Here is a 26,519-nt window from a genome sequence, read left to right on the forward strand (position 1 = left end):
CTAGAATCTTGCCCGGTGGACAGAATTTAGGAGGCCACCTAATTTATAGTAAACAGGGAACTCAGAGGTATTCTCAGGAGAGTTTGATTAGGGTAAGGGATCTTCAATGAGTCCACACACAGCTCTGAGCTGAGGGGTAAACACGCCAGACTCCAGATTGGGCAGACCCTTAAATGCAGCGGGAACACTGTTACCACTGCATTTAAGGGCTACCACCCAACTTGTGATGAGGCCCACCATGCGTTTGGATCAAAATCCATCATCTTCCTACAATGCTAGACAGCCTGGGAGGGTTCACCCAGGAAAAGGAAGAAGCAAGGGTCATCTGACCTTCTCAATGTCAATACTAATGCCATTAACAAAACAGGAGTATAGTCCATCTTACTTTCTAAGGAAACCTTGAGCCCTCATTATCAACTCTCTTACAACCCATTAGAAAAAAGATGCAGCAAATCTAATCATTTAACCCCTCGAAATAAGCAAGACAAAGTGTAAATCCAGTATGGTTTATGCTGGTATAACTTTTTTCGTGATGCCCCCTCAGATATTTCCGGATGAGTTCAAGGAATTTAAATTCTAATGGAGGTTATTCAATATGTTGCTTGATTAAAATGGCTTTGTACAGGAGATGGGGCATTGACATTCTTCATGCTGCTCCATACCCAGTTGCGAGTGCATAGTTGGGCCCTCATAATATGTCAATGCGTGCAGGCATTTGATAGGATAGATCGCAAATGTTGATACACAGGTTTCATGTTTCAAGGTTGTTTGCCCATTTGAGGAGGTTTTAATCATGCGATTACTAAAACTTCAAAGCAGTCATGAATACGTTGCTAAAATATTCTTGTTTGCATTACAATGACATAGGACACATCCACCCGAAGCAACAGTTCTGCCAGATCTGCATTTAATCTGTCTGCAAACAGCACAGTTTGGCACGTATTTTGTTATATAAGTTTGTAGAAGAGATTCTTTTCAATAATGAAAACTTCAATCAATGTTTGTTAAGTAGCACATTTTACCTAAAAAGGGAGAAACAACAGATCTTTATCAATTTTTAATAATGTCCAACACTTTACCCATCACCTAATCGGTGTGCTCAATCGGCACAATTTGGGACACAGACTGGTTGGCTGCCTGTCTAAATAGGAGGAATTCATGGTTTTGTTGGCTCTCTTGTTTTGCTATTTTCAAAAATGCACCAGGATATTGACTCAACTGACGTGTGAAAGTGACATGAGGCAATATCAAATATGGTCATTTCTTGGGGGCAATGTAAACCCGATATGGCAATGTTCGGAGATGGGCAATTGCTAGGAAAGTTTTCGCTTTACAGCACCTTTCCTTGCATTTCTGTCGACCCCACACTTTTTGTATCCAACCTATTCTTTTTGCAGTGCAGTGAAGCCTTAAGCTGCACTACTCTGGCTTTTGCTCATCTGTCATGGAGAAAGTGACATGTCCTTCAGGCTATCAGTACTGGGAAACAGTTTCCCTTAGTCTTGTTATTGTGCTACTACTTTTAGTAACTTATAACTATTGGTAACTTTGTATCATTGCACAATGCATCTTACAATGCAGTACAATGGGGTACACTTTATGTTTTGCACTAGACTAACGCTCAGAGGATTTCTGGTTACTCTAGGTGTGATAAATGGACAAGCTGTTGGCAGCAGTTACTTTTTGCTCTTTGTTGGTGTATTTCGTTTTAGCCTTACCGCATCTGGCTACTAACTGTGGCTAGTGGTCAAACATGGCCAGCCACAAGGCTTTTTGCTTGGCCATCTTGTGTTTTACCCTTCTTCCTGGCCTGTGTGGCCAGGAAAATCCTTATATGGAATTCCAGTGCCCGGGAAAGCAGCGCTTTTGGCGGCGACTGGAGATCTATGTGTGTTTGCTGCCAAGAAGTGGGCTGGGACTGTCTTGTCCCAATCCACAAAGTGGTTTCAGTGTGTCTCAGCTGAATGCATGAGTTTTGCTGCCAGTGGCCCGACTGGACCACTGCTGGGGTATGTGTGTGTGTGGGGGCAGATCTGTCATTGGCTAGTGGGAGTTTCAGTTCATACCTGGCTTTTATGATAAGAAGGACCCCTGCACCCACTCTAGAGAGATCCTGAAAGAAACCGAAGGAGCAAAGACTCCTGTCCAGCTGAAAGACCTGCAAGGAGACCGGAGACCGGTTGGAAGAAGGCCTGGAGACCAACTTCTGCTGCTGTTCTAGTAGAGCCCTTTCTTTTAGGTGATCTTCAGCAGTCCTGCGAAGAGGTTGTGACCCTTGGCGTGGCGGGAACATCCATTCCAGACATCAGCTCGGAGTCCTGTGAAAAAGAGCCGTCGGAAGTGCTCCTATGCCGCCGAGTGGCTGACCAGCTCCGAGTTTGGACTACCGTATAGTAGATGTTGCTGTTCTGCGTTTAGGGCTGGAAATGGGTGGGGGAGGGGTGGGACTTTAGCTTGTGCAACTAGGGTTACTTCTGCGAAAGAATTGGTGGTTCTAGCATCAAGGGGACCCAAGATAGTCTGACCGTGGCAAATGAATCCCTTTGCGGCACCGTGCATTGGTGGCTGTCATGCGAAACTGCTTACCAGTGTTCAGTCCTATCCTGAGACCGGCCCTGCATCAAGCTCTTTTGCATTTCTGAACTGGAATAACTTGCACCAGCATTAGTTGCCGACCGGAGGAGTGTTCAAAACTGTAGCCCCTGGGGATCAAGGGCTGGGGCTGATGGTGGGAAAAGCAACATCAGACCCTCTTCAGCAGACCTGCCAAGGCCCATGAAGAATCAGAGTATGGGGGGGTGAGTTGTAGCAATACTTACCTGAACCCCAACTCCCTTTTAAACGTTTTAGTAACTTTTATAAACATGTGTATTACTTCTGCTTTGCCATTGCTTGTTCACACAAGTACTCTGAAAGTTGGGGACACATTTGTTAGTTAGATTAACTTGTTCATTGGACCCCAGAGACCCTACCTTCATTCATTCAAGCTTCACAAAACTGTATGGTACTTTGCTAAACTTATGGGCACAAGGCCCCATAAATCTTCGGGATGCACTTCTGAAGTTAGGATTTTAACTCTGTGGACCTGTAGTGCTAATACTAATCTGTACCTTCCTTCCCTGGGGTTTTGATCTGTATTTTGCCCTACTCCAGTGAGTGTGTATATGTATCTATTTTTAGTGTTGTGTGATATTATTACCTGTTAGTAGTAATTTTTCATTGTTATTTGGCCATAAGTAAAGAAGTCTTTTTATACCAGTGTGTCCCTTGACTTTTTCACTGTGCATGCTCATTGTGGACCTTGTGAGAAACCTGAAGGTGTCTCACCCGCTAGTCCTTGGGATCTGTCACCCAGGTGGCCAGGACATAGCTATCACTTTTGGATCCAGTTCCTGGGGGTGGACCAGTCCCGCAGGATCACCTGGATGAGGGGTCCTCGGGGAGTAGTAGCGGGACACCGGAGGGTGAGATGCAGCATCCCCTTCCCAATAACACTATTTACCCATCCTACCATGTAGGATACCTAGGAATTCAACACCCCCCCCTTTTCCGACACAAACCCTTGGTCACAGACAGTTCAGCGTGACCAACAACAGACTAACACCAGAGCCGTATACTGGACATGTCCCAACACCATGGACAGGCAAGGTCAGGTAATTACGGATTATTACACACACCTGACTTCCATCACACTTCTCCCACCTGGATAAAAGGTGGAGCACAAAAGCACACTCTGAGCGAGACAAACCACATGGGGAAACATCAGTTCCAAGATGGCAGTTTAATACAAGGAGAAAGATGGAGAGACCAGAGAGAGTCGCAAGGAGGGAAGTACTCGTGACCTCTAAAGACCATTACTTTCATGAGCCTTGGAAAGTAAGAAACCGAAGACCAGGAACTAAGGCTGATCAAACCTGACAGTGTGTCAGAGGTACCTGTGGCTCTCCCATATCGATAAGCAAGGCAGGGAGGAACGATTGCTGCTGTGGTACTCTCCTTGGCTCGTACAACAAAACAGCGTCATAAATGACAGCACAGCAGGTGAGTAGGAGAGAACGATACCAAACCAGCGTGTGTTTTGAACCAAGGTTGCAAGCAGCGACATTGTAAAGAGAACAGTGTGTGACGCATTTGCAAAGAGCGACATGGATATAATTGGAAACCAAAAGGAGTCGTTGAACTTTATAATTGAACTTTGGGAGGCCAAGAAAAGATACCATACACAGAGTGGTCGGCGCCACAGAGGTGCTTATTCGAAAGTCTCCGTTAGGTATCCAACTGATGCAGAGTGTAAGGAAAAGGAATATTGAGATCGAAGTGGTCATGCAATGGTTCAAGCTAAACCCTGTGCACATTCGAAAGTCTTCGATAGTTCAAAGTATAACACAATTGGTCTGTGCCCAGCTGAGAGAGACCAATTGAGTGAAAGAAAGGGATCTGAGCCCGGCTGAGGGGGATCCAGGGTGAACCGTGAGTCACCCGAGAAAGAATTATGTGAAAATAGTTTGAAAGGGATCTGAGCCCGGAAGAGGGGGGTCCAACATTGAACTTTTTGTTTTGAAAAAGATCTGAGCACGGCTGAGAGGGATCCATGGTGAACAACCACATTGAGTGCTGGAAAAGAAAAAGAACATTTTCGTGTTGTTTTTGTATACCAGGCCCTCTGAGTCAAGAGACTTGCAAGAAGTAAAGAGGCATGGGCACAGGTGGTCTTGAACTCTGAAAACGGAAGTGTATCCTTGTGCCACAGAAGCCAGAGTGTGTGCTTTGCTTGAGTGAACCGTCTTGACCCGTACTTTTTCATGAACATCACCCCACCTTATTTTGTAAATTAGCGGTAAGGATTGGCAATAGTTTTTTTTTTAGTATAGGCCCTTTTTAATTTGACAAGTCTCCACTAGGACTGCATTATTATTTGATAGTCGTAGCTTGCTCCCGTCTGTAGATTTAGGTTTAGATGGGCGTTTATCTCACCTTTGTGAAAGTTCAATAAACACCATTAAAGTGTGGTCACTTGTGTCTGACTTACTGTGGATACCATGCTTTCCTTACAAACCCCTACAAGCTCATCACCACTTGAGACTTAGACTAGATTACTCGCCTTGCTACGTTGAACTGGTGTGGCCACAGCTCCAAGAGTTGTCCCTGTCACAATATTCGGTTGGCCTTCTATACATCTGTCCACCAGGCCAGAGTATAGAAAATCAGCCCTAACAGAAATGTAGAAAATAAAATGGCAATTTGATTTACTAGAATTAAACTATAAAACGGTCTTGACAACGTAAAGTGATATGGTAATTTTCAGGATCAAAGTGAAACTGGCTTGGTCAATTTCTGATGGACATGTGGAAACTAGCAGGGCAGTGCGATTACATGGGGAAAATATTAGCATTCCACTACCAGAACTGGCATGGTCATTTTTTGGGGGAAAATGTGAAAACTGGCATTTTCTGCAAACAGTGTAAAAAAGGTATAGCATTTTCCTGGTAGCAATGTAGACTGTATATTGACAATATACGTAAGAAGAGAAACAAAAAACCACAATGATGCCGTCAAGTGTCCCACAGGAGTATGTGATAAATTGGCTTGGCTATGTGGAAACGTTACAACGAGCAGACTTGATATATTGAGCTAACCAGTGGCTTGTTTGCTAGCAGCATGAGGTGTTGCCCCTACCAGTTTGGGGCACATTAGCAGCGCCTGTCCAGATTTGAGCAAAACTACGATATTAATGAAGTCACCCTGAATTACGGATATTCTCTGTAAGTTACTTGGCTTGTAGAAACAGCACCATTGCATAAACTAGCAACTGGGACGCGTTGCATATTTTGTGAACTCTGAGCTGTATTTTATTAGTAATGGAGGAGCCATGATTAGCATTGTATGTCCAGGGATATTGCCTTAAGTTTCCCTTAAAAAATGTTAATGCTGGTGTTTCTACTGGCAAGAGCTTCATGATCGCCATTTTGCCATCCTCCACAGCATGGCAAGCATTCTTCAAATGATGGCACCGGTACACCGCATCAGGCACTGCGTTACTCCAAACTTTGTTCATCTGGCAGTTTCAATGTTTGACCCATTTTCTGGTTAGCACAAACAATATTTGCAGTGGAGAAATGTTCTTGTGTACGGGGAAAATCTGTGGTCCGGTTATCGAATGTTTGAATCAGTGCTAGGAAACAGAGCAAATGCACTTAAGACCAGTTTGCGGATTGCGTAACATTGAACGGATCAAACATGTTCCCAAACAAGGTTACATAAAAGTGTGCAAACTCGAATTAGGCGAGTTTTCCTAACGTCCAATTGAGGTAAGACTCTATAAAACTATCCCTTTTATACAAGTCTGTACTACCCAAAGGATCTTGGTAGAATGGCAGAGCAGCCAGGCTCATTTTAGGAGGCGGATGTGAGCTCTAGGTAAGTACACTGAACCCAGTCAATACAATAGTCCAAAGAAACATATACAGTGAACATTGTATAAAATATAGATGTATTATATATACACACACAAGGCAGGTAAGTAAATACTCTATTAGATTAACCATTAGACATAGGAATTATTCACATTACTCAAAGGTGACTGCTTCAATTGTAGTTGCTTACAGCTACAAATGTTACAGAGAATGACACTAGTAGCAGTTCTACCGTATTATTGGTACTACTCCTTACTCGCATAGATTACAGATAAACAGTAAATGCATTCATGTAGTAAAGTCACATAAGAAAGTCTGTAGGAAGGAAAAGGGTGGTTGCTCACACTTGGGCAATATTATACGTTCTAGCAACACTTCAAGGCTCATAATGCTTTGCAAGTCCAATCCCTAACTATCCAAAAGTCAGTGTAGGAGTGGAACAAAACATCTCATGTAGCAGCTGGGAAGGCAAAGTTCCTCAGGATACTTTAGTCACTAGTATAAAAAGGTCTAGCAATACAACACAAGTTATAGGGACCCTGCACAGGAAGCCCTAATCGGGCACAAGGACACCCAAACACCTTATAACGCACTTCAGTCACACTGAGTGACTCTTCGGCTTAAGGTAATTTCTATCTCTAGCCCCACATTACCTTAGGTTAGAAGAAGTAAACAAAGCTGAATTCTCTCTTATACAGCAGCGACGGTCCCAGTCTCCCGATTCCTTGGCCTGGTGATGAAAGAAGGACTCTGAATGGGATGTCACAGCAGCAGTCTCTAGAGAGAGGACCCTCGTCACAGATTTCTTCAGTCTCCCATGTCTGTCTGAGGTTTTGGCACCTTTTGTTTCAGCTCCAACAAAGGATGGTTATCGTCCGGTCGATCTTCAATTCTGTAGTCCTGCACTCTGTTGTGGGGACTTAGATGAGTGGGATCGTGCCTCTGGAGGTCCAAAGTGAGCTCACAAAAGTTCTGGGCGGATTCATCCACACATAGACGACGTACTGCAAATGGGTCTGAGGTCCCATGTTATTCGTGGAAGGTTACAGCACCTTGGGGGATGGCTAGATCTGCGGTTCATCTAGGGGTTGGTTGTTCCCACCAGCCAGAGGGAAGGAGTCCCCCTCTTCAGAGCTCCTCAGTCGTTAAGAAAACAGGGTTAGGACAGCAGTGGTTGCTTCACAGTTACTGGAAGGGTCTGCAGGCGTCTCTAGTCTTCTTCAGCTTCAGATCTTCTGTTCCAGTGGTCGACTTGCCTTCTACCTACAGAACCTCACCTTATATTCGGATTGCCCACTCACTCCTCTGCAAACTCTCCCGGCAATTTATAGAAAGGGGTGGGTGGCTGTCCAATCAGGACAACCAGCCCCCCAGTGGGAACTGGTTCCATTCAGGCACTCTAGCAGACAAAGGACAGGGGAGTGTTAAACTCCTCCCCTGCTTCCTGCCTTCGCAGACACACTGCAGCCTAGGCAGCGACACCAAAGAGTTCCCGCCAAAGGCAAAAACTCACAAACAGACATCCTCCTCCCAGCATGGTAAAAGGGCTGTTAAAAGACAATCACAGGAGAAATGTCGAAAAAAGAAAGGAGCCACCACGTAAGAACATAGGTGACCCTATTGTGCATAACCGAGTTTGTGAGCAGTCTGCAGTAAAAAAAAAAAAAGCACAATAGTTAGAACATGTCCACTGCCACCAGCCATAACTGTAGGGTGGCCACTGACTAGAAAGTCACATGAGCAGAGAGAAGGGGGGAATACTAGGTATCCCCTTAGTACACAAAACCTTATGTGGAGTGCTAATCTCTCATAAGTTAACGTTTTAGGAAGGATACAAAGTATCGCTCTATGCTTGAGAACAGTAGTTTTTAAGGATTGTTAAAGAATTTCAAAGGAGACCCCCAAAGGCTTCCCCGTAACACTGCACAGAGAATGGTGTCTGCTGCAAAACTGTAACACAGATGCCTTTAAGAGATATGGAGGAAAGCACACTCCGTAGAATAAGAGGTCAAACAAAACAACAGAGTTCCCAAAATGTCAGAGCAAATAAGAATGAATGAGGGGGAAAAAGGCTCCCCTCATTCAGGATAGAAAGGAAAAGGACCACAAGTCCAGCAAAAAGTCCTGGGGGTCTCACTAGTAGAGGGGATTAAGCATGAAACTGATAAATCTCCCCAACATCGAGCAAAAACGATGCAGGTTGGTTTTTGTACTAGTTTTTCTTATTGATGCAAATAATTGGTCTCAATCCAAGGTCCATCTTTTACAGTGAAAAAGTAGAGACACATTTCTATGAGCTCCTTAGGGCACTAACAGTGTATCGTTTTTTGTGCACGGCTTTGTTTTTGTCCAAAATATTTATGAGGGCCTTAGCACAATTTTAATTAAACCCCCATTTGTTACATTCCCTATCCAAAACCATTCAATTCCATTGCAGAAATGTTTAAGAAATACGGAATGGGGCAAACCCCAGTTTGCTCTGTTCAGCATTACACCAGCAACAAAACTATTGCCAAGTGCCTTTCCCTAGTTCTTAGCACCAGTGCAAATGTTAGACAATTGGGCCCCATATGTCTGAAGTGTTTTAATATCTCATGTGCCCCCCTTCAACAGTGCCCGCAAATCCTCAAAATATGAATTTTTAGCCAATTTCTTCAGAAGATTATGCAGTTCACCCGCCACAACTACCTACTCTGCAGCATGGAGAGGGAGACCAAGTATCAAAACTTTACAGAGGATGAGAACAAGTAAGTCCATTCCCCTGTGGAGAGAAAGACTATGGCACTTCCCTCCCCTACCAAGAGGGCCACACCCAGGATGGCAAGGGAGTCAGAGGGATTGCTTTGTTGCCTATGGCCTAAGGATGGTAAATTGGCGTTACCCGAGGTGTTGCGCTAACAGGCTAAAACATAAGACTGCCCAGCTATCTTTCAGGCTATGCAGTTTTTACACAAGTTCTAGCTGAAAGGTTCTGCTCATTTTATGGGCTCTTCATTCTACAGCAGAGCAATCCACCGATTAACACAGACGCTACAGAAGCATTAGACATGGCAGCGACACCACAGGTTACAAAGCCATTATGCAGCAAAGGCATCACGTCTGTACTACACTTGAAAGGTTCAGCTCTTGGACAGCCAAGTAATGCCTCAGGTAACACAGATTTTGAAGTAGTACGAAATGATTAAGGATAGGACAAACCCTCAGTCCTTACCTCTATAGATGTAACTCCCGGCTCCCGTCCAATCAAAAGGCTTCCTTCTTCTAGTAGTGCCACACGGGGATCCCGCACACGCGCATGACTCCTCACGAGGGGCGAGACATCCAGCAGCCAATCTGAGCCCAGTAAGTAGGTCAAGTGACGACCACCATCCAATGGGTGAGCTACAAAATGTGCTAGGAAACGCACTGAGGCCCGCTGGTACTGCGGGCGGCATCCCCGAACCCGACGATCTGAGGCACCCTCCTCCGATGTACCCTCCTGCTCAGAAAACCCACCACTACAGACAAAAAAAGGGCAACAGTCATACACGAGTCTGAACAGTTCCTCATGCATATTGCAATGGACAGCACTTCATTGAAATGGGCTGGAGAGAGCCGGGATTAAATATGAGCAATCAGATGGACAATCCGAAGCTTTCCTACTCTCTCCATCTTGGAGAGTTGAAGCTACGCTGCTCTAACCTGTTGGGAAAGGTTTAGTGGAAGAGATCCTGCTCAGCTGCCTAGGACATTACAGTGTTAGCGTCAAAGTTGCAGCAAACCAACACACTACCCTCTCCTCCTTGTGTCTTACCAAAAGCAGTTGCCTCGTGAAGCTTATGGGTATATGCATATTTCTTCACTGCACCCCCAAACAAACCACTTCATTTTTCGTAAGATTATATATATAAATCCAAAATGTTTTTCTTTAGGTTTATATACATTTATTTTTCCTTTCAATAGTTCTCTTAAAACATAATATATACCACTCAAATTGCTGTTCTGGACAAGGGTTAGTAAGTGTACTTAAATTACCTAAACATAACACATGTTTAGATTATTCTTATTTGTCAATGAAAAATTCAACAGAGTATGAACACGTTTTGTATTTTTCCTTTTACTTCCATAATTCGAAAAACAATTGAGGCAGGTGGATTTTTATGTAAGAATTTCCAAGTTTGAAACAATGCTCTCAGTTTTCTTTCCCCAATATAAACTTGTAGACTGTCGTCTTTTCAAACTTCCCTCAAGAGAAATTATTTTTCCATATCTCGGTTTCATGAACAATAACAAAACACCAATTTGGATATAAAACAAAAATTGACAAAAGCGTTTCTGCCCTTTTTCCAAAAATCTGTGTATCCTTCACGGTCTGTTTTTGGTGAACTCTGGGCCTTCATCAGGACAATGATTGATTTCGTATATCTTCAAGCAAACCTCTCAAAACCCTCTGACTCTTATTTTCTTTAAGGGGAGCTCTTGTTAACAAAACAATAAAGGGATAGACCAGTTGTATAACTAGTGGAAGCAGTCAAACACAACACCCAAGAAACAAAACCAAAAAGACCATAATGCTACCAATCCTCCTCTCCCACCTTGGAGTCAGCAGATGAAGCCATTATACTTTCAACTACCCAGAAAAGAGTAATGGGAGCCATCTTACTTTTCGCAACCTAAGAGTCAGTCATAACATCACCTATTTCTGAGAGTGCTGCTCGCCAAACAATCATAGACAGCACAGTCTATATGGGCACCAGGTCTCCAAATTCATGCCTCCAGTAACCTTTATGACTTCACTTAGGGCAATGTCCCCAGTCTGTCAACTCCCATCATTTGGCAATTCCCTGATCTTTGCTGCACTAAGTGCACAGTGTAACTATCTGAGCGCTTTAAAGATAGTGAGATCGAGAGCAAGAGAGTGAAAAAGATTGAAATACAGAGCGAGAGTGAAAGAGAAATTGAAATACGGAAAGAGGGGGGGAAAGAGGGGAAGAGGGGGGAACCAACCAAGCGAGAAGGTGAAATTGGTCTGATCTGCAAAAGGCCAGTGGAAGGAGCATGAGGAGGCCCACTTCTTGACCTTGTTGGGCATTTGCTTGCTTTATTAATGCTTAAAATGCTTTGTTCTACCTTTCATGCATCGTCTTGGCTTGCTAGGCCACACCCTACCTTGCTATATGTAGCATCATTGTTTGCTCCCCTGACTAGCTTGCTCAACATTCTACTTTCGACCTTCTACTATGCTGCTTCCCAGGTGTCCCACTGCGATTCTGCCCATTGAGATTTGGACCCATGTGTCCCACTGTACATTTCTGCTACTGTGGTTTTGCTCACTGGTGTACCAGGGTAATTTTGCCCACTAGTGCCCAATGCAATTACTGCATTACTGTGATTTGGCACAGCCATGCCAAACATAACTCACTTAACTGGTTCCTAGACATCACACCTTCACCTTGCAGCATGCCATGTTGTCCTAGGGACACTGAACTCTCCTGCGAAGTTAGTTTCATCTACGGTCTACTTGGCACCCACTGCTGCATGCTTCCTATGGCTTGGATGTCTCCTTGTGTTCCCTAATCCATGTAGGACCATTTTCAGTAGTGTCCACATCCAGAGATACCAGCCCACCCCAGAGTGCCTCAGGACAGTGCTTCACAAGTACCATACCCAAAAGGGAACCACTACCAAAAAGTCACCCTGGCCCTGCTTCAAGTTGCCCACCGAGCCTTCTGCTAAGCTCACTGCACTAATATTATCAACCTCTATGCACAAACATTATACACCTACCAACTAAGCCATTCTCACATTGCAACTGAATAGCCCTCTCACCGGACACCCAACAGAACTGTAAAATAAACTAACTTATCACAGTCCCAGGCGAATGAATCCTAGCAAGCTGGACACAAGGCTACCCTCTGGACACAAATGTCTCTACACCCAAATCAAAGAACACCCAGAGACACACCCACATGCAGAGCTCCAGGCACTTCCATTCTGCATGCATAAAGCCAACAGTAAAGCTATTTTTAATTTTCTCTCGCTCTCTCTCTCCCCACTAACCAAACCATCCCATTCACGTTTAAATTAACAAAGAACAGTGGTGCATGCTATAAATCCTAGTAACATATTATATTTGAGGGTTGCTCTCCATTGACTCATATGCAAAGTATATACCCTTACACTTAACGCTGCCATTGCTGCTCTCCATCAACATACGGAGCAGGAATTCCTCCAACCCGCATCTCTTCAAGAATCCCCTCCTGCCCTTACCCATCCTTTCCTTGCCAAGTGGATTTCCATTTGGGATTCCAGTCCTACATAGACCGAACATATCAAATCTGATACCCACCTTTCCCCTGCTGAAGCCACCCTCCATCCCCGGATCTGTTCAAGTCGGGTGTCAGACACCTCAATGCGAAGTGGCAGAAGTGGGATCCAAACGGTCAGTTGCAGCGTGGCTCGCAGTCGCTCGTACCAGAAATTCACAGCTACACCATGTGCACCACGACTTTCTTTCCCACCCACATACACAAAATCACAGGCGTCTGTAACCTAACGATAGAATAGATGGAGAAATAGAGAGGGCATAATAGAAATGTTTCATAAACAGCAGAAAATCTGAGTGATACACACAAATGATATTTTAAATCATGATACATGTATATTGATGGACTGGGCCAATGTTTGCAGATATTAACTGAACTCATCAACCAATTACCAGTAAATGTAGAATAGCCTAACTGCAAAATTATCCATAGCCACACTCTCAAAACACTTATCATTTTGATTCTGAAATCCCATACACTCAGTTGTCTCTAGCTGTGATAATGGAGTGACAGAATCAGGCTCCACGGCAGGAGAAGGACCTTTGGATGTGGCAGGGCTGTAACCTTGAATTGCATGATGGGATGGAGACAAAGTTACATGTAAAGTAATAATTCCACAGATTTTACTTTTTATTGCATGTACACACTTGCCTTTGCCAACTCAGGAGTCTAAAGAATCAACGATGACTAGTTTGCAGACAGACTACGTCCCTAATTTGGCAAAAATTTTGTTTTTGCATCTTAGAGAATGATTTATATGTCAATATTCCACCGGGCTGACTTGTAAGACAGTTAGGGACAACATCTCAAAGCCAATTGGCCCCTTCCAACATCTGCATATTGATTTTATTGGGATGGTGAAGCAATGTCAAAAGTACAGTTATCTCCTTGTGGCAGTGTGTCTCTTTTCCAGGTGGGTAGAAGCTGGTCCTTGCATTCACCCAGATGCTTACAGTACAGCTAATGTACCTGGTGAGAGAAGTATTTCCAAGTTTGGTATTAGTCTGCAAATTAAGTCACATTTTGCAAACGAGTTATTCAAAAATATGAAATGCTAACAATCAAGCACTAATTGGTATCCGTTTATCACCTGGAAGCAAATGTGTGGTGGAAATACTGAATGGGATATTAAAGAGAAAATTTTGTAAGCTGTGTGCCACTCTAAAGAAAGACTAGATTTTCAGTTTGCCCATAGTGATATTTTCACTAAGAAATGCAAAACGATCCGACCACATCTCACCCCCCACCCCCACAAACAGGTGACTGGTGAATCTTTGGTCAAACCTTTGGCCAGAAGGTGTCAGTTATCTTTTTCTAAATCATCAATCAGCCCCCACACCTCTAGTACACCAGAAGTGATCTGAACAGATTGGAAACACAAGTAAATTATAAACCTCCTTGTCCAATTTGGTAACGTGGACGGAACGGCAGGCTCATCTCAGCAAGGTCGAGGATAGTTGGTTAGTTGCAAATGCGAAAATGCAATTATTTCCCAATGATAATAGGGACTGTCCAGTCAAGGGTGTATAAAAATATTTACTTTATTATTATTATTACAACAGACAGTTCTAGCACACTACAAAATCCAGCCCACCCGGTAAAGGAACACAGAGGACAGACAGTTTCACGAAGGAATGGGATGTACTCTGGATACTGACAGGAGGGTAGTCGGTAAAGCAATCAGTCTTAACTGTTCAAGGTTATTGGGTTTCAGCACCAATGGTGCAAGGGGTTATAAATGTCACTAGGGCAGGGGGACAGAACCACAATGTACCTGGTGCTTGAGATCTTGATGCTCAACAGCATCGAGTCAGTTGCAGGATGCTTTGCAGCTCCTGAGACAGAGTTCAAGACAGGAAACAGCTGCGGGTATCAGGCGGCAGGCACTTTGGCAAGCGAGGCTGGACGGACGGCTGCAGACTGGCCTACACGGCAGCTCGGGGTCAAGAATCGTTGTCTCTGTGCTGGTTGGCAGATCTGTAATGCTGGTTAAGGTGTCTAGGACGGCTTTAGTGACTGCAGCGTGACAACAGTCAGTGGTGCAGACGGTCATGGTCTCGACTGCCTCAAATAAAATGTCCTTAAAAGATGGACACTGGTTGATGCTTGTTGTGGCGCTCCTCCTAGCTTCTTCACAGGGTTCATATCGTCTAAGGCGGATGGCCCACAGATGAGGAGAGCGTTTGCAGGCAACAGCCTTGTCCTTTGTTCAGTGACTCTGTGGCACTTCCTGCCTAGGAAGCGTGCTGGCAGAACCTAGCAGGGCATGCTGTGTGCTGGCTGGGTACCGGTTCTGGAGATGCTGGATGGGTCCTCTGACGGTATCTCCCTCTGTTTCCTGGGAGATGTTTAGGGGAGGGATCTTGCTTCCCTTTTGGAAATCCTGGCATTCCACCACTGGCAGAAGCTGTACGGCAGACTGTACCTTCAGCCAGGGTCAAATGGGTCCTTCTTACTCCTTTCAAAGTCATCAGATGATCTGCCATAAGAGGGGCTCAACCCTCTTTTAAAGCCAAATGTGCCCCAGTGATTGGTGAAGGCTAAGCCTACCTTAATGAACCAATCATGAGTCCCTAGCAACAATCTTCTGCTATGCGCAAGGTCATAACCAGAGTGTTTTGCAACATGAAAGGTAAGGGGTGACAACATGTACTACTAAGTCCCACCCGTCTTCCTGTCTGTTGTGGATCAAAACGTCTCTCTGGTTAATTGAGCTTGCTGTGACTCTTGATCAAATGCAAGTCTCCCTTGAAGTTTGTGGTGAGAACAGATTCTGTCTCCATCAAATCACATACTTCTTCCCTCTGAAAGGGAGTTCCCTGCAGGGGTTGCCTTCTGTAAACAGTTGTCCCAGACATGACATTCACTGCCCTTCATACAGAGGGGTGGGAGCCAGCTTCAAGATGACACATTGCATATCAAAGAGGTGTTAGATTCCTGTCCCTGTGTTAGTTCTGTGGCGAGGCCTCTTCGCAAGCCTGCTTTCATTTAACTCTCATCAGTATGTGCTGTCACCACACATAACTTTTACAATAGAACAGGGCAGAGCCATGGAGCCTATGATATTTTATTAGGCTGGCCATGGCAGTAGGAAGGTGTTGCCTTCCCTCTCCGTGAGATGCTTTGATGTACCCGTGGCTGTCACATACCAGCTAAAGGTCACAGGGCGGGCTGGCCTGTAGGCTGTGTCCCCCCCAAGTATCTCCCATCATTCCATTTCGAACAAAAATTTTAAAAAGCCCAGGCGAGCGCACACTCCCCGTGCAGATGGTTTACTTCCTCACGATGAGATGAGTGGGTATTTGGGGGCACTAACAAATGCAGTTAGGTTTGTCTCTAAATAGGTGCTTCCCTATGTATCACATGAAAGTCATGACTAACAAAAGATTCTGCAAGTGATCCCTGGAGTTTTAATCTACATCGAAAACGATGTGAGGAAACAGTGAGAACCTCACTACAAGGAACCCCTAGAGGTCCTCTACAGCGCCCCCACGGCAGTAAAAATCAAAGAAAGAAAGCTGTGGTACTATATTGGTGTTGGGTAAGATTTCCATATCAATGATAAATCTTCCTGGCCCGTGTTAACCCCAGAACATTTTGCTTAGCGTAGGTAACTATTTGAACTTGTCCCTAGGTGAAGGGGAATCTTTTCCCCTCTCACCTAGTCTTACTCGTTGTGTGACCTTTTTTATCTCTCTCCACAGTGTATGGTTGAAGTTATAGTTTCCTACAACTTTTGGGCTCAGGCTGGGTTGCCCCTTTGGGCTCCCCTTCCCCGGCTAATTTATCTTTGATGTACTTTGGTGAACTACAGTTCCCAAGCAATAAAAAGGGATTTTCATCCCCCCTTTACATTTTATAAATTGAGCCAGCTCGCCTCACCGTACGTGGAGTGCTGAGGTGATACAATGTATCCCCTTTCTTACTTACCTGGTAACATTTTGTTACAATTGCAATGAATGGCTGGTGGCAGTGGTTTTACCTTTATGACTTAGTCTTTATTACTCACAGGCCATTCATTCAGCCTCTGTAATGCAGAGAGGTCCTCCCCTGATATTCCAGGCAGGAACAACCTCAGTGGTTGTTTTGCGATTGGCAGGAATCCTTTAGATTCCCCACCGAGGCTCTAGAGTGTCTGGAAAGGCAGGAAGCGAGGGCCGAGTCCAAAACTCTGCTGCCCTTTGTCTTCCACCTTGTCTGAAAGGAAACTCCCAGTGGGGGGGGCTGGCTGTCCTGATTGGACAGCCAGACCGCCCCTTGCTGTAAAATGTGGTGAGAGAATGTAGGAGTTGTGCTGTAGTTCCTGATAAATACTTTGAACCTGAAAGCTACTGGCAATTTGACCATTGGAATCAACTCCGAAGATGAAGAAAATGTGGCCGAGACGATTTCCTGCGACCTAAGAGCCTGCTGTGTAACTGGAGCCTGCTGTTAACCTCCCAAGTGACCTGTGGAATCCAAAAATGATTAACCTGATCCAGAGCCTAGAGAGATCCACTAGACACAAGACAACCTGCATTTTGAGCAATCCCACATCATGCGGTGACCTTGCAGGGATGCAATACCCTGGGACCTCAATCCATTGTGCGGGCATGGTCATCCAATTCCAAATCAAGCTGAAACTTAGGTAGCATCCTCCTGGACCTTGAATCAAGTCCAAAAAGTTGCCTCAGAGTGCTGGACCTTGCAGGTGGCGAGAATCGACCTGCGATATTCAGTCTTCTTCTGGCTCCTGAAAAGGGTGCCAAAACCAGAGAGCCACATTTAGCCATGAAGGAACTCTTGTCTGGAGCCTTCCCAGTTGATCCCTGCTGCAGAAGCCCTTCCATTGTCCAGTCGGCTTGACAAAGAATTTAGCAACCAGGTTTTTGGCTGCAAATTCTGAATTCTCCCCCGCTGCAACCACTTATTCTGTGCCGAGTAAACCATGCAAACAACCTCTTAGCTAGAGCCTTCCTCAACAGAAGCCTATCTCACACGCTGGCTCCTAGACCACGAAGGTCCCTCTTCTGCCTCTGGATGCCATAGAAAAGGGAATGACCGGATAAGTAAATGATTCTGTCTTGAAAGGTATAACAAGTGTTGAAAAGTAGTTAAATGAGAAAGAGTTAGTTAGCAACTGTAACAGAGTGAGCAGTTACAAATGTTCTTACTTACCTTGAATGTGTGTGGTGCCATTCTGAAAAGTATATCTAAGGTTATTTTACTCACCTGTAAATTAGTTGTGCCTCTTTCGCAAAAGTAATGCTGTTGGCTTCACTAACTATTTCTTGCAGAGAATAGGTGTAAGTTCCAAACTGGGTCTTGCTTCCCCTAACTTGCGGTATAGCCTGTTTAGAATGAGCCTGCCTTAGGTTTTAACTACCTATAATAACATTCAGTCATTCATAAAGTGTAACATTGGGTTTTGCTTTCTCTGGTCTATTTTATACAGATGCTAAAACAGTCTTAGGTTTATACCTACCTTTGAGTTGCTGGTAGCTCCTTTAAAATGTATATGGGGTTTACTTACCTTGAATAGCTGTGTGCCATCCTAAAATAAGTTAAGAGTTATTGCGTACCTCAATCTATGTTCCACTGATCTGAAAAGCAACTGTACTAGTATATTACAACATTAGGTTTTACCTGCCCAGATTAGCTGTGTGCCATTATTAAAATAAGTGTTCATTAGTTGTAGCTGACCTTGGTCTGCCTGGCGCAATCCTACATTCGTGTTAAGAGTGCTTGCTTATCTTAGTCTGTATTCCACGGAGCTAAAAAGCAACTGCAATTATATATTACACCAAAAGGTCATACTCACCTAGTATAACTGTGTGTTATCCTGAATAATAGCTATAGATTTTTATGGTTCCTTGGATGAGTGTTCCACTATTCAGAAAAGTATACTTGCAGGTTATTTTACTAAGTGATGTCTTTGCTGAGCATCACAATACAAGTGCTATGGTGTACTACCCTTGTATTACAGAAAGAAATATAAAAAGTAACTTATGGTTTTACTCCACAGAATAGGTGTGGCCTATACTAAATGCGTATGATAAGGACCAACTTCCCTAGAGTTACTTTTGGGTATTCAGAAGAAGGTTTTATGCTTTAATCTGTGTGCCGTCAAGCACTGTGGTGTGCTTTTATAAATGTGTTTTATGGCCAGTACTTACCCCAAGACTTAACTTGGCCTACTTGTATTTATAATGAACATTTTTTTTTATAATACTTCTGGTTGTAAGTCTTTCTATTGAATCCTTGATATACTACAGGTTCTATGTACTTTCCTACTGCCCTCTCTCCCTCCTAAAATAAGCCTGGCTGCTCTGTCTATGCTACCATGAACTCAGGTGGTACAGCCTTATACTAAGAGTGGATACTTTTACTGTCTGTTGAATGGTTTTACTAAGCCCTTAGTTGGGCTTCAGAAAAACTGGCCAAACAATTGGTGATCGCTGAATTGGCAGCTAAAAAGAGACACTGGCTACTTTAGCCTCCGAAGAAAGAGAATTGGTTTCTCGATGGGAAGTGTTTTATCATGTTTTATTTTATGTCTTATACTCCGTTTTATTCTTTTTTGATGTGGTGTTTTTACAAGGAAGTCCCTTTGGCTAGAAGGCAAATTTGTGTATTTGTAAGATCAGCAGTATTCCTGCACATAATTCTGAATAAAAAATATTCCTGATCATGTGGAGGACAACATGTGGTATCGACACATGAAATCTGTAGTTATGAAAAATACAAATGAATCATGTTTTATTTGTGCTGTAGTAGCCCATGCAACAGGTCACAATCCCTTGTTGATTCCTAATAAAATGTCACAATGAATCTAGATGTCTTTGACACTTGGCACGGTGTCGTTTAGGTGGACATGTGTAGCTTTCAGATTTCTGAGTTTTCAGTTTCTTAGTCAATGTAACTCAACGGAATTTGGGTGGAGTAAAATCTACTGTGCTTATTCATGGGATAAGGGGTCAAAATTTGAGATGTTGTAATGCTTCCCTTTGTTACTGCTAATTTCAGCCTATCTTAGTTTCGATAGGAGCTTATAGTGGGGTCCAGAAGCTCGGGTAAAGGTAACGTTCACAGTTTCTTTTTACAGAGGAATGAGTATGTGGGTAAATGATGTCGATATTTCTATTACTGTCTTTGAAACCTGTGTTACTGTTTGGACTAAATGCGCTTCTTCAATTACTTGGATGGCTCTCACTACACCTCCTATACTTTCTTTGAAGCTTCATACACCCCAGCTATGTTACAGGGGTAATGGGACATTGGGAATAAGTAAAAATGTGGGATGTGCAACTATCGTGGACATTGCAGACTTGCAGCTAGGCACCGCAGTCATCATGGATGTTTTCTGGCTGTGTTTGGGGGGGGGTGAGGTGGCATATGACCGGCTGCTGCCCTCCCGGTCAGACCTGTGTTTTGATTTCTTTAAATGCTCCTGTTTTCATCGTGCCAAATCAAGTTCTTCATACCGTCTTTGAAAGAAGTGGTGCTGTTAAGCTGCTGCATCAGCATAAAAGTAGTAAGTACTTTGCTTCCGATGAGGATATCCCTGATGCTCATCAAATCTTTAGCAAGACTGAATCATTCTTCATTGCCATTTTAGCTCCAACTGTTCAGATTGTAGCAAATGCTAAATGGCTTTAAAAAGACACATGATGCAATGATGCCATTCATTAATGCTATGGAAGATGGTCTTAATGCCATTAGAGAGGAGCTCAGGCACATTCGTCTTACAGTTCTTCAAAACCGGTACACGTTGGATTCAGTAACTGCATTATCAGGAGGTGTTTGTGAAATCATCGGCAGCACCTGTTGCACTTTCACTCAAAATGATGCTGAGAATGACTCACTTACTCGGGTTATTACAGTTCTTCATAATCTACAGCAACATTTATCTGCAGAAGAATGTATCACTGGAGACTGGTTTGCTGGATGGTCTCTGAACTTTCCTAAATGGGCTTTCTCACTAATGAAGATACCTTTGCTATTCATCGTTGGTGTTTTGCTTTTATATATATTTTTTACAGGTTTTACAGATGTGCATTAGGAAATGCTCCTACCCCGCAGTTTCAATGCTTTTTACCCAAGTAACTGAGTCTAGACCACAGGCTCCTGTTCTGCCTCCCTTTCTGCGTTTACCGTGATGTCCTTGCGCTGAGATGGTGCATGGCCATTAAGGGTGCAGTGATGGGTATCACCAAAAGATGGGGAATGAAGGGAGAAATCTGAAATAAGGGGACTACGTTTCTGTTTGCAACAATGTGTCTTGGTGGCCATCTTGACTATTTCGGCTATCTTGGTGAAATGGTAGTCATTATGATTTTTGTCTGGTGTCTGTTCTAATGTCGACATCCATTTTGTGTTGAGGATCATGTTAATGTTTGTGGGTTGTGGAAGGGTTGCATAAGCTCTATTTCCTGTGCCCATCTGGGTTTGGTTTAGTTACTAATTCAAGGGAAGTCCTTCCTGACAAGGACATGTAAACGGAAAAGTGTACCCAAGATTGTTCTGTTAGTCTTTACTGATCATAAACCATTGTAAAGTAGGTTCTGTCTATGTGCACTCCTATGTAATTAATTACCAACAAACCCTCTTTTTCCTGTATTTGAGTGCTGCAGCATTTGACCACCTTGAGTCATTTGTTTTAACCACAATGTTAAGCAAATCCTCCTGGCCGAAATGCAATGAAAGGGAACTTCATTTGAAGCATGGGCCTCCGACCCATATTATTGTGTTTTTCGGTAATATTCCAGTACACTGTTCCCCCTCTTCCCTTCCTCAGCTGCTCTCATCTTCATTTCAAAATTCTTGTGATGTTCCTTCTTGCCGCCATCTCGACTCCTCTTCTCACCTCCTCTGTGGTACCTGCCTCCATCTATCTCCTGATGTTGCCTCCAACCTCAACCTGCACCCTCTCCAGCTTAATGTTGCCTCCAAGCGCCCGTCCCCAAACTCTTTCCTTGTGCCGACTCCACCTACGTCCGTCAACCTCTACCACTCCAATCCTCCAGCCAACTGCCTTCTTGATTTTACCTCCTGCCACCTCCATTACTTCCTCTCCTCCTCCTTCCAGACACTGCTCTCCAAGCTCTCTCCTCTGCCTAATTCTCCCCTTCAGCCACTTCCTCTACTCACCCCAAGAGCCCATGTACCTTGCTTGCCAACTGCAAACAACTATACCCCGCTCAACGTGATTGCTGTTCTTACAGCACCCTTGCACCGCCCCCTGTTCCACCTCACTACTGGAAGCTGCCGAGTGTCACTAATGGAACCAAGCAGTGACTGGTTTTCGTAAATCACCTGACCAGGATCACTTGAATTCAATAGGTCTTTGTCGTGGCGGGTGGACCAAAATGGGGCTCAGTCACCAGCATGGGCCAGTCTATGCACAGGTCACAGAGAGAACTGCTCAAGCAGATTCTCGCTCTTCCCCAGTGGGCACAGCTTTGTTTTGCCCAGAGTTGTGAATGTGATGGACGAATTAGTATTATGGTATTTATTGAGAGCGGACCTAGCTTCGAGAAGCAACAGAGCACTTCACAGAGCTATACAACAATACAGATACATAACGGAGTGCTTTACAGATGTATACAACATTACAGATGCATAGCTGGGCACTTTTCAGAGGTAACAACAGAACAGATATACAGCAGAGGGATATAAAGGGGTGCAGAGGAGGGGTACAGTGTACCGGGTGGCAGGAAGGAGCGGGGCGGCCGGTGTCTAGAGAGTCAGGTGGCACGAGGGGCGATCTGATGGTATAGGTGTTGAGGCAAAGAGAAGAATAGATTGTGGGAGATTAGAGTCCCTACTGCTAATGTGTGTGCTCATATTTGGGAAAGGTTTGCAAGGTTTTCAGGTGTTCCACACACAATTTGAGTTTCCTTTAAAAGGGACATGGGAAGGTTCATGCTCAATGCGACGCCCGCCAGCCAACAGGCTGGGGCATGGTGGGGTAGGCCAGGGGAACCCCACATAACTGTACCTCCGTCGCCAACTGCAAAGAACTACACTCAGTGGGTGATGGCACCATGTGCGCCCCAGAGTCTACCCCAGCGCAGAGGAGGTCGCAGAGCCTGCTGGGAGATTTCCTGGAACCAAATCCGTGAAAATGTACACTTTCTAAGGCACAAAGGAGACCACTTTTCAGAGGTTGGAGAAGGGAAGTGAGGGAACGATGGAACGGCCTTTAGATAGGGGCTCGAGTGAGATACAAGGCCCTGCATCATGCCTGCCTGACCTCTGGATTTTTCCCAGAGACTCAGGGATTTTAACCATTTCTCCGGGAAAGACCCTGGAATCTCAGGAATTTTGATTGGGGAAAGCTTTCACTGATTGTTTTTTTTTGTTTTTGTTTTTCATGCTTGCCCGAGTGTGGCTTTATCTCTGCAGCAATGACTGTAAAGCTTCTAGCACATTGGCAAAAAGAATGCAGGTGAAGCAAAATAACACGTGTTTATTTTGCTTCACCTTCCATTCTTTTTTGCCGAACGTGCGTTTCTTTTGCTTTTGTTCTTTTTGCCCAGGTTAGGGTGGACTCAGCCCCATTGAACCACAGCCATCAGGTTTGCAGGCTGGACAACTCACCACTGCACTTCATAACCTGATGAAAAACAACTAAGGTGAAATGTCCCATTTTAGTACTGCAAAATTCAGGGAAAACCTTTGTATTGGTTCTTGGAGTTTACATGTGCACAGTATAACGTGTTGATTTTATGGAAAGCGAGTGCCTTTTGTCCTATGCAATGTGGGTGGTTGTGAAAAGGCAATTTAATGAAATGTGCATATTTCAATTTAAACTGCAAATTGCTGACGTCACAACACATTACAACAGAGTTTACCTTTTTGACATGTGGGCGGGGTCATGTGAAAATGGGCGGAGTTGTGTGAATGTGGGCGGGGCATACATCTCAGGAATTTTGATTTTCAAATGTAGGCAGGTATGCCCTACATAGCTTCAGTATACTGTAGCCTGGGGGCATAGGTCAGTGCGTTTCTCCATCGGTGATTTGTCTGGCGACAGCATGGAGTTGACCTTAAGAAGCGTCTTGACAGTCCAAGCCCTCCGCATTCCCGGCCTTGAAAGCGACCTTGATCCTGCGTGTGTGGCTCATCTCGGACACACGCAGGTGCAGAGTGATGGAGTGTCTTCTGCAAGACAGGGCGCTTACTCGGCAGATCTCCCGGCGGCTTATGTATAAATTAAACAACCTGGGAGTACATATAGAGTGGACATGCAGGCCCCCCACCACTCCCCCATGCATAATGCATGCTGCTTCCTGCGGCTGAGAGGATTTCGTCTCACAAAGCTCTTACGCAATTGAAAGCTGGCACGCTGCGGCTACTGCACAAAAACACCCAAATAAATCCTAAATATAGTGTAATAAAACATACAGACGAGACAGAACATATGTCTGGCAATATCTTCCAGCTAAACTACGCACTTGAACCGAGCACCTATGTTTACAATGAAAAACTGAAAACCGGATCCTGACTCATTGTGAATTAGTGATTAGTGATGTGGCTGCCTATTTCAAAACCCCTAAGATCCCTCCTCCTCTACCCCCACGACCCTCATGTTCCTGGGTGCCTTCTACGCGTACCAAGGTTTCAATGTTCAACTCACTCGCACTGAATTAGTTTAAGGTGCTTTTATGCACTTTGTGAGACATCAGACTTCAAAAACGCATTCAAATTAATGAGGTTACAAAGAGCTCCATGGCTGAGGCTGTAGGCAGTCTTAGATTATGGAACACATTCCTTGTCTACCTGTCCGACATGCGCAGTCCCCAGGCAGCAGTAATCACCGACTGTACATATACATTCAAGCCCGCATGGGGCAGGTGCGGGTGTGCAGGAGCAGCACAGAAGGAGTTTTTCCTGCTAAGCCCCGCCCACTTACTGCTCCAGCCTTCAAATCACCCTGGCACCCCCCGCGAAGATAAAGCCCCTGGGAGGAAAGGGCGCAGGTGTTCACTCCCGCAGGGTGTTCGCGGCGAGCAGGAGGCTTTTGACCTGCCTGCATGATACCAGAAGTTCGCTGCTGTTCCAAGGAACTGTTTTCTCCCCTTAATCTGCATACTTGCACCCGCCTGATATCTGGCCGACATCCATGGAGGCTCTGGAAAAGAGGAGAGGAAGCAAGACATTGGGGGGACAGCGCCCGCACAGGTAGTCCTGTGAGACCAGGTGAGACAAAACCAGGGTGGGCTGGTGGGGGAGAGGCCGGGAGTCACCCCAAACTAGCAGTACCAGCCTGTAAAAGTAGGAGTGGGTTTGTGCAGCCCCCTAATATTGACTTTTGACTTTATTACAACCAAACGGAAAATGCTGACTCTAAAAAGAAAACTGCCTACTGTAACCACCAGGTGCTCGCCATGGGGTGTACGACTACTTAATCAAGAGGGCGTAAAGGTGGCCCCTAACAAACATGGAATAGCTGGATCCTCTGTACCTGAAACTTGCCGCAATACTCCAAGAGGACAACAGGGTGGAAGAAGGACTAGGATCAATAATCATGGAGATCAAGTGAGTAAAGAAAATAAATTAATCAACCCAAATAAGCTCAAGCAATCTTGTTACACCCAGGAGCCCCCAGTCCCTTGCCTTGTCTCGATTGAGGTAGACCCCCTAGCCCGAAGGCAAATGGCGACCCCAGAGCGAATGCTACATGCCAAGGCAGCAAAGAGACCGGGCCACATTCCATTCATCTCCATTGCTAAATTTAGTAGGGTAGCGCCATCATGGGCAGCGTGGCCGGTCAATATACTTACATGGAGTTCCCAAGCTGCCCTCATATCTGCATGAACCGTGGGAAGCTCTTGTTAACAAATGCATACACTGGCTCGCAACTGTGAGGGGATGTTGATTTGCAACCCAAGAATAAATTGCCAACTGTATCAGGATCTCCCTGCCTGGGGGAATGGCCTCCGACTGTCAGGATAGACTTTGGGGGCTCCTCCAAGGTCAAGAATATACTGAATTTTGGCAGGACATGTTAGCCCCGACAATCAGCGCAATAGAACTCAGTGTGTACCCCCAGGAAGACATGCAACGGAGACCCATGCTCTCGGGAGCAAACGTTGTCCCTTTGGGGAAAACGTTCCTGGCGTTTCGTGACAAGCCTAGGCATTAATGGCGAAAAGTGCCTTTGCGATGCAGTAGTCTCCCTTAGTCCCAGGATGTGAAGCCCCCACAATGCACCTAGCGTCCCACGAGACAAACTTGTGCTCTTGGGCCAACTCACTCTATACAATTTAATTGTATTCTGAATGAAATGTTTTTCCTTGTTCGTCACTTAATTTATTTGTGATGCTTTATATTTCTTTTCTTGTTTGTGAAAACGTTTAAGGCTCATCACCGAAATAAAGTCATGACTGACTAACTGAAATTCAAGCCTCGGATAGCAGCGCTATCGCTCACTGTACCCATGTCAAAAACGAAGGCCTTTACCTCGAGTACAGACCGAGAGGTCACGGGTCAGGTCTTGGCAGAGGTATCCCACGGTTAATATAAAGATACTCCTCTCCTCCAATTACACAGATCTTACACCCCTCAGCACAGCTATAATAATAGTCACTAGAGTTAGTGCCATTTTACAGCACACTATATGTATGTATTTGTTTCGGGGCACTAGGAATGGGGGTAATTTCTCAGCTCTGGCCTAGGACACTATTTTTAAGAATTCTCAAAGGATGAGGACCTAATCGAACCAGACAGGACTCCAACAGTTGTGCTCAAGGCAGCACAGATCGCTGCAGTGACCCACTGAGCTACCTTGCTGCCCATTAGTATCTTCGATATGCAC

General features: G+C 44.7%; 1 protein-coding gene across 1 annotated transcript in view; it reads right to left on the bottom strand.

The window, feature by feature from the left end:
- Window positions 1–26,519, bottom strand: part of TMEM132A (transmembrane protein 132A) — a 238,667-nt gene that overhangs the window by 18,397 nt on the left and 193,751 nt on the right. Inside the window, exons 8-9 of the mRNA XM_069628889.1 lie at window positions 12,742–12,944; window positions 9,625–9,910 (exon numbers count right to left, since the gene is read on the bottom strand). Coding sequence (XP_069484990.1) covers window positions 9,625–9,910; window positions 12,742–12,944 — 489 coding nt within the window. The remainder of the gene's footprint in view (window positions 1–9,624; window positions 9,911–12,741; window positions 12,945–26,519) is intronic.

Source organism: Ambystoma mexicanum, chromosome 12, assembly GCF_040938575.1.
Source record: "Ambystoma mexicanum isolate Mex_15411 chromosome 12, UKY_AmexF1_1, whole genome shotgun sequence".
Taxonomy (NCBI): domain Eukaryota; kingdom Metazoa; phylum Chordata; class Amphibia; order Caudata; family Ambystomatidae; genus Ambystoma; species Ambystoma mexicanum.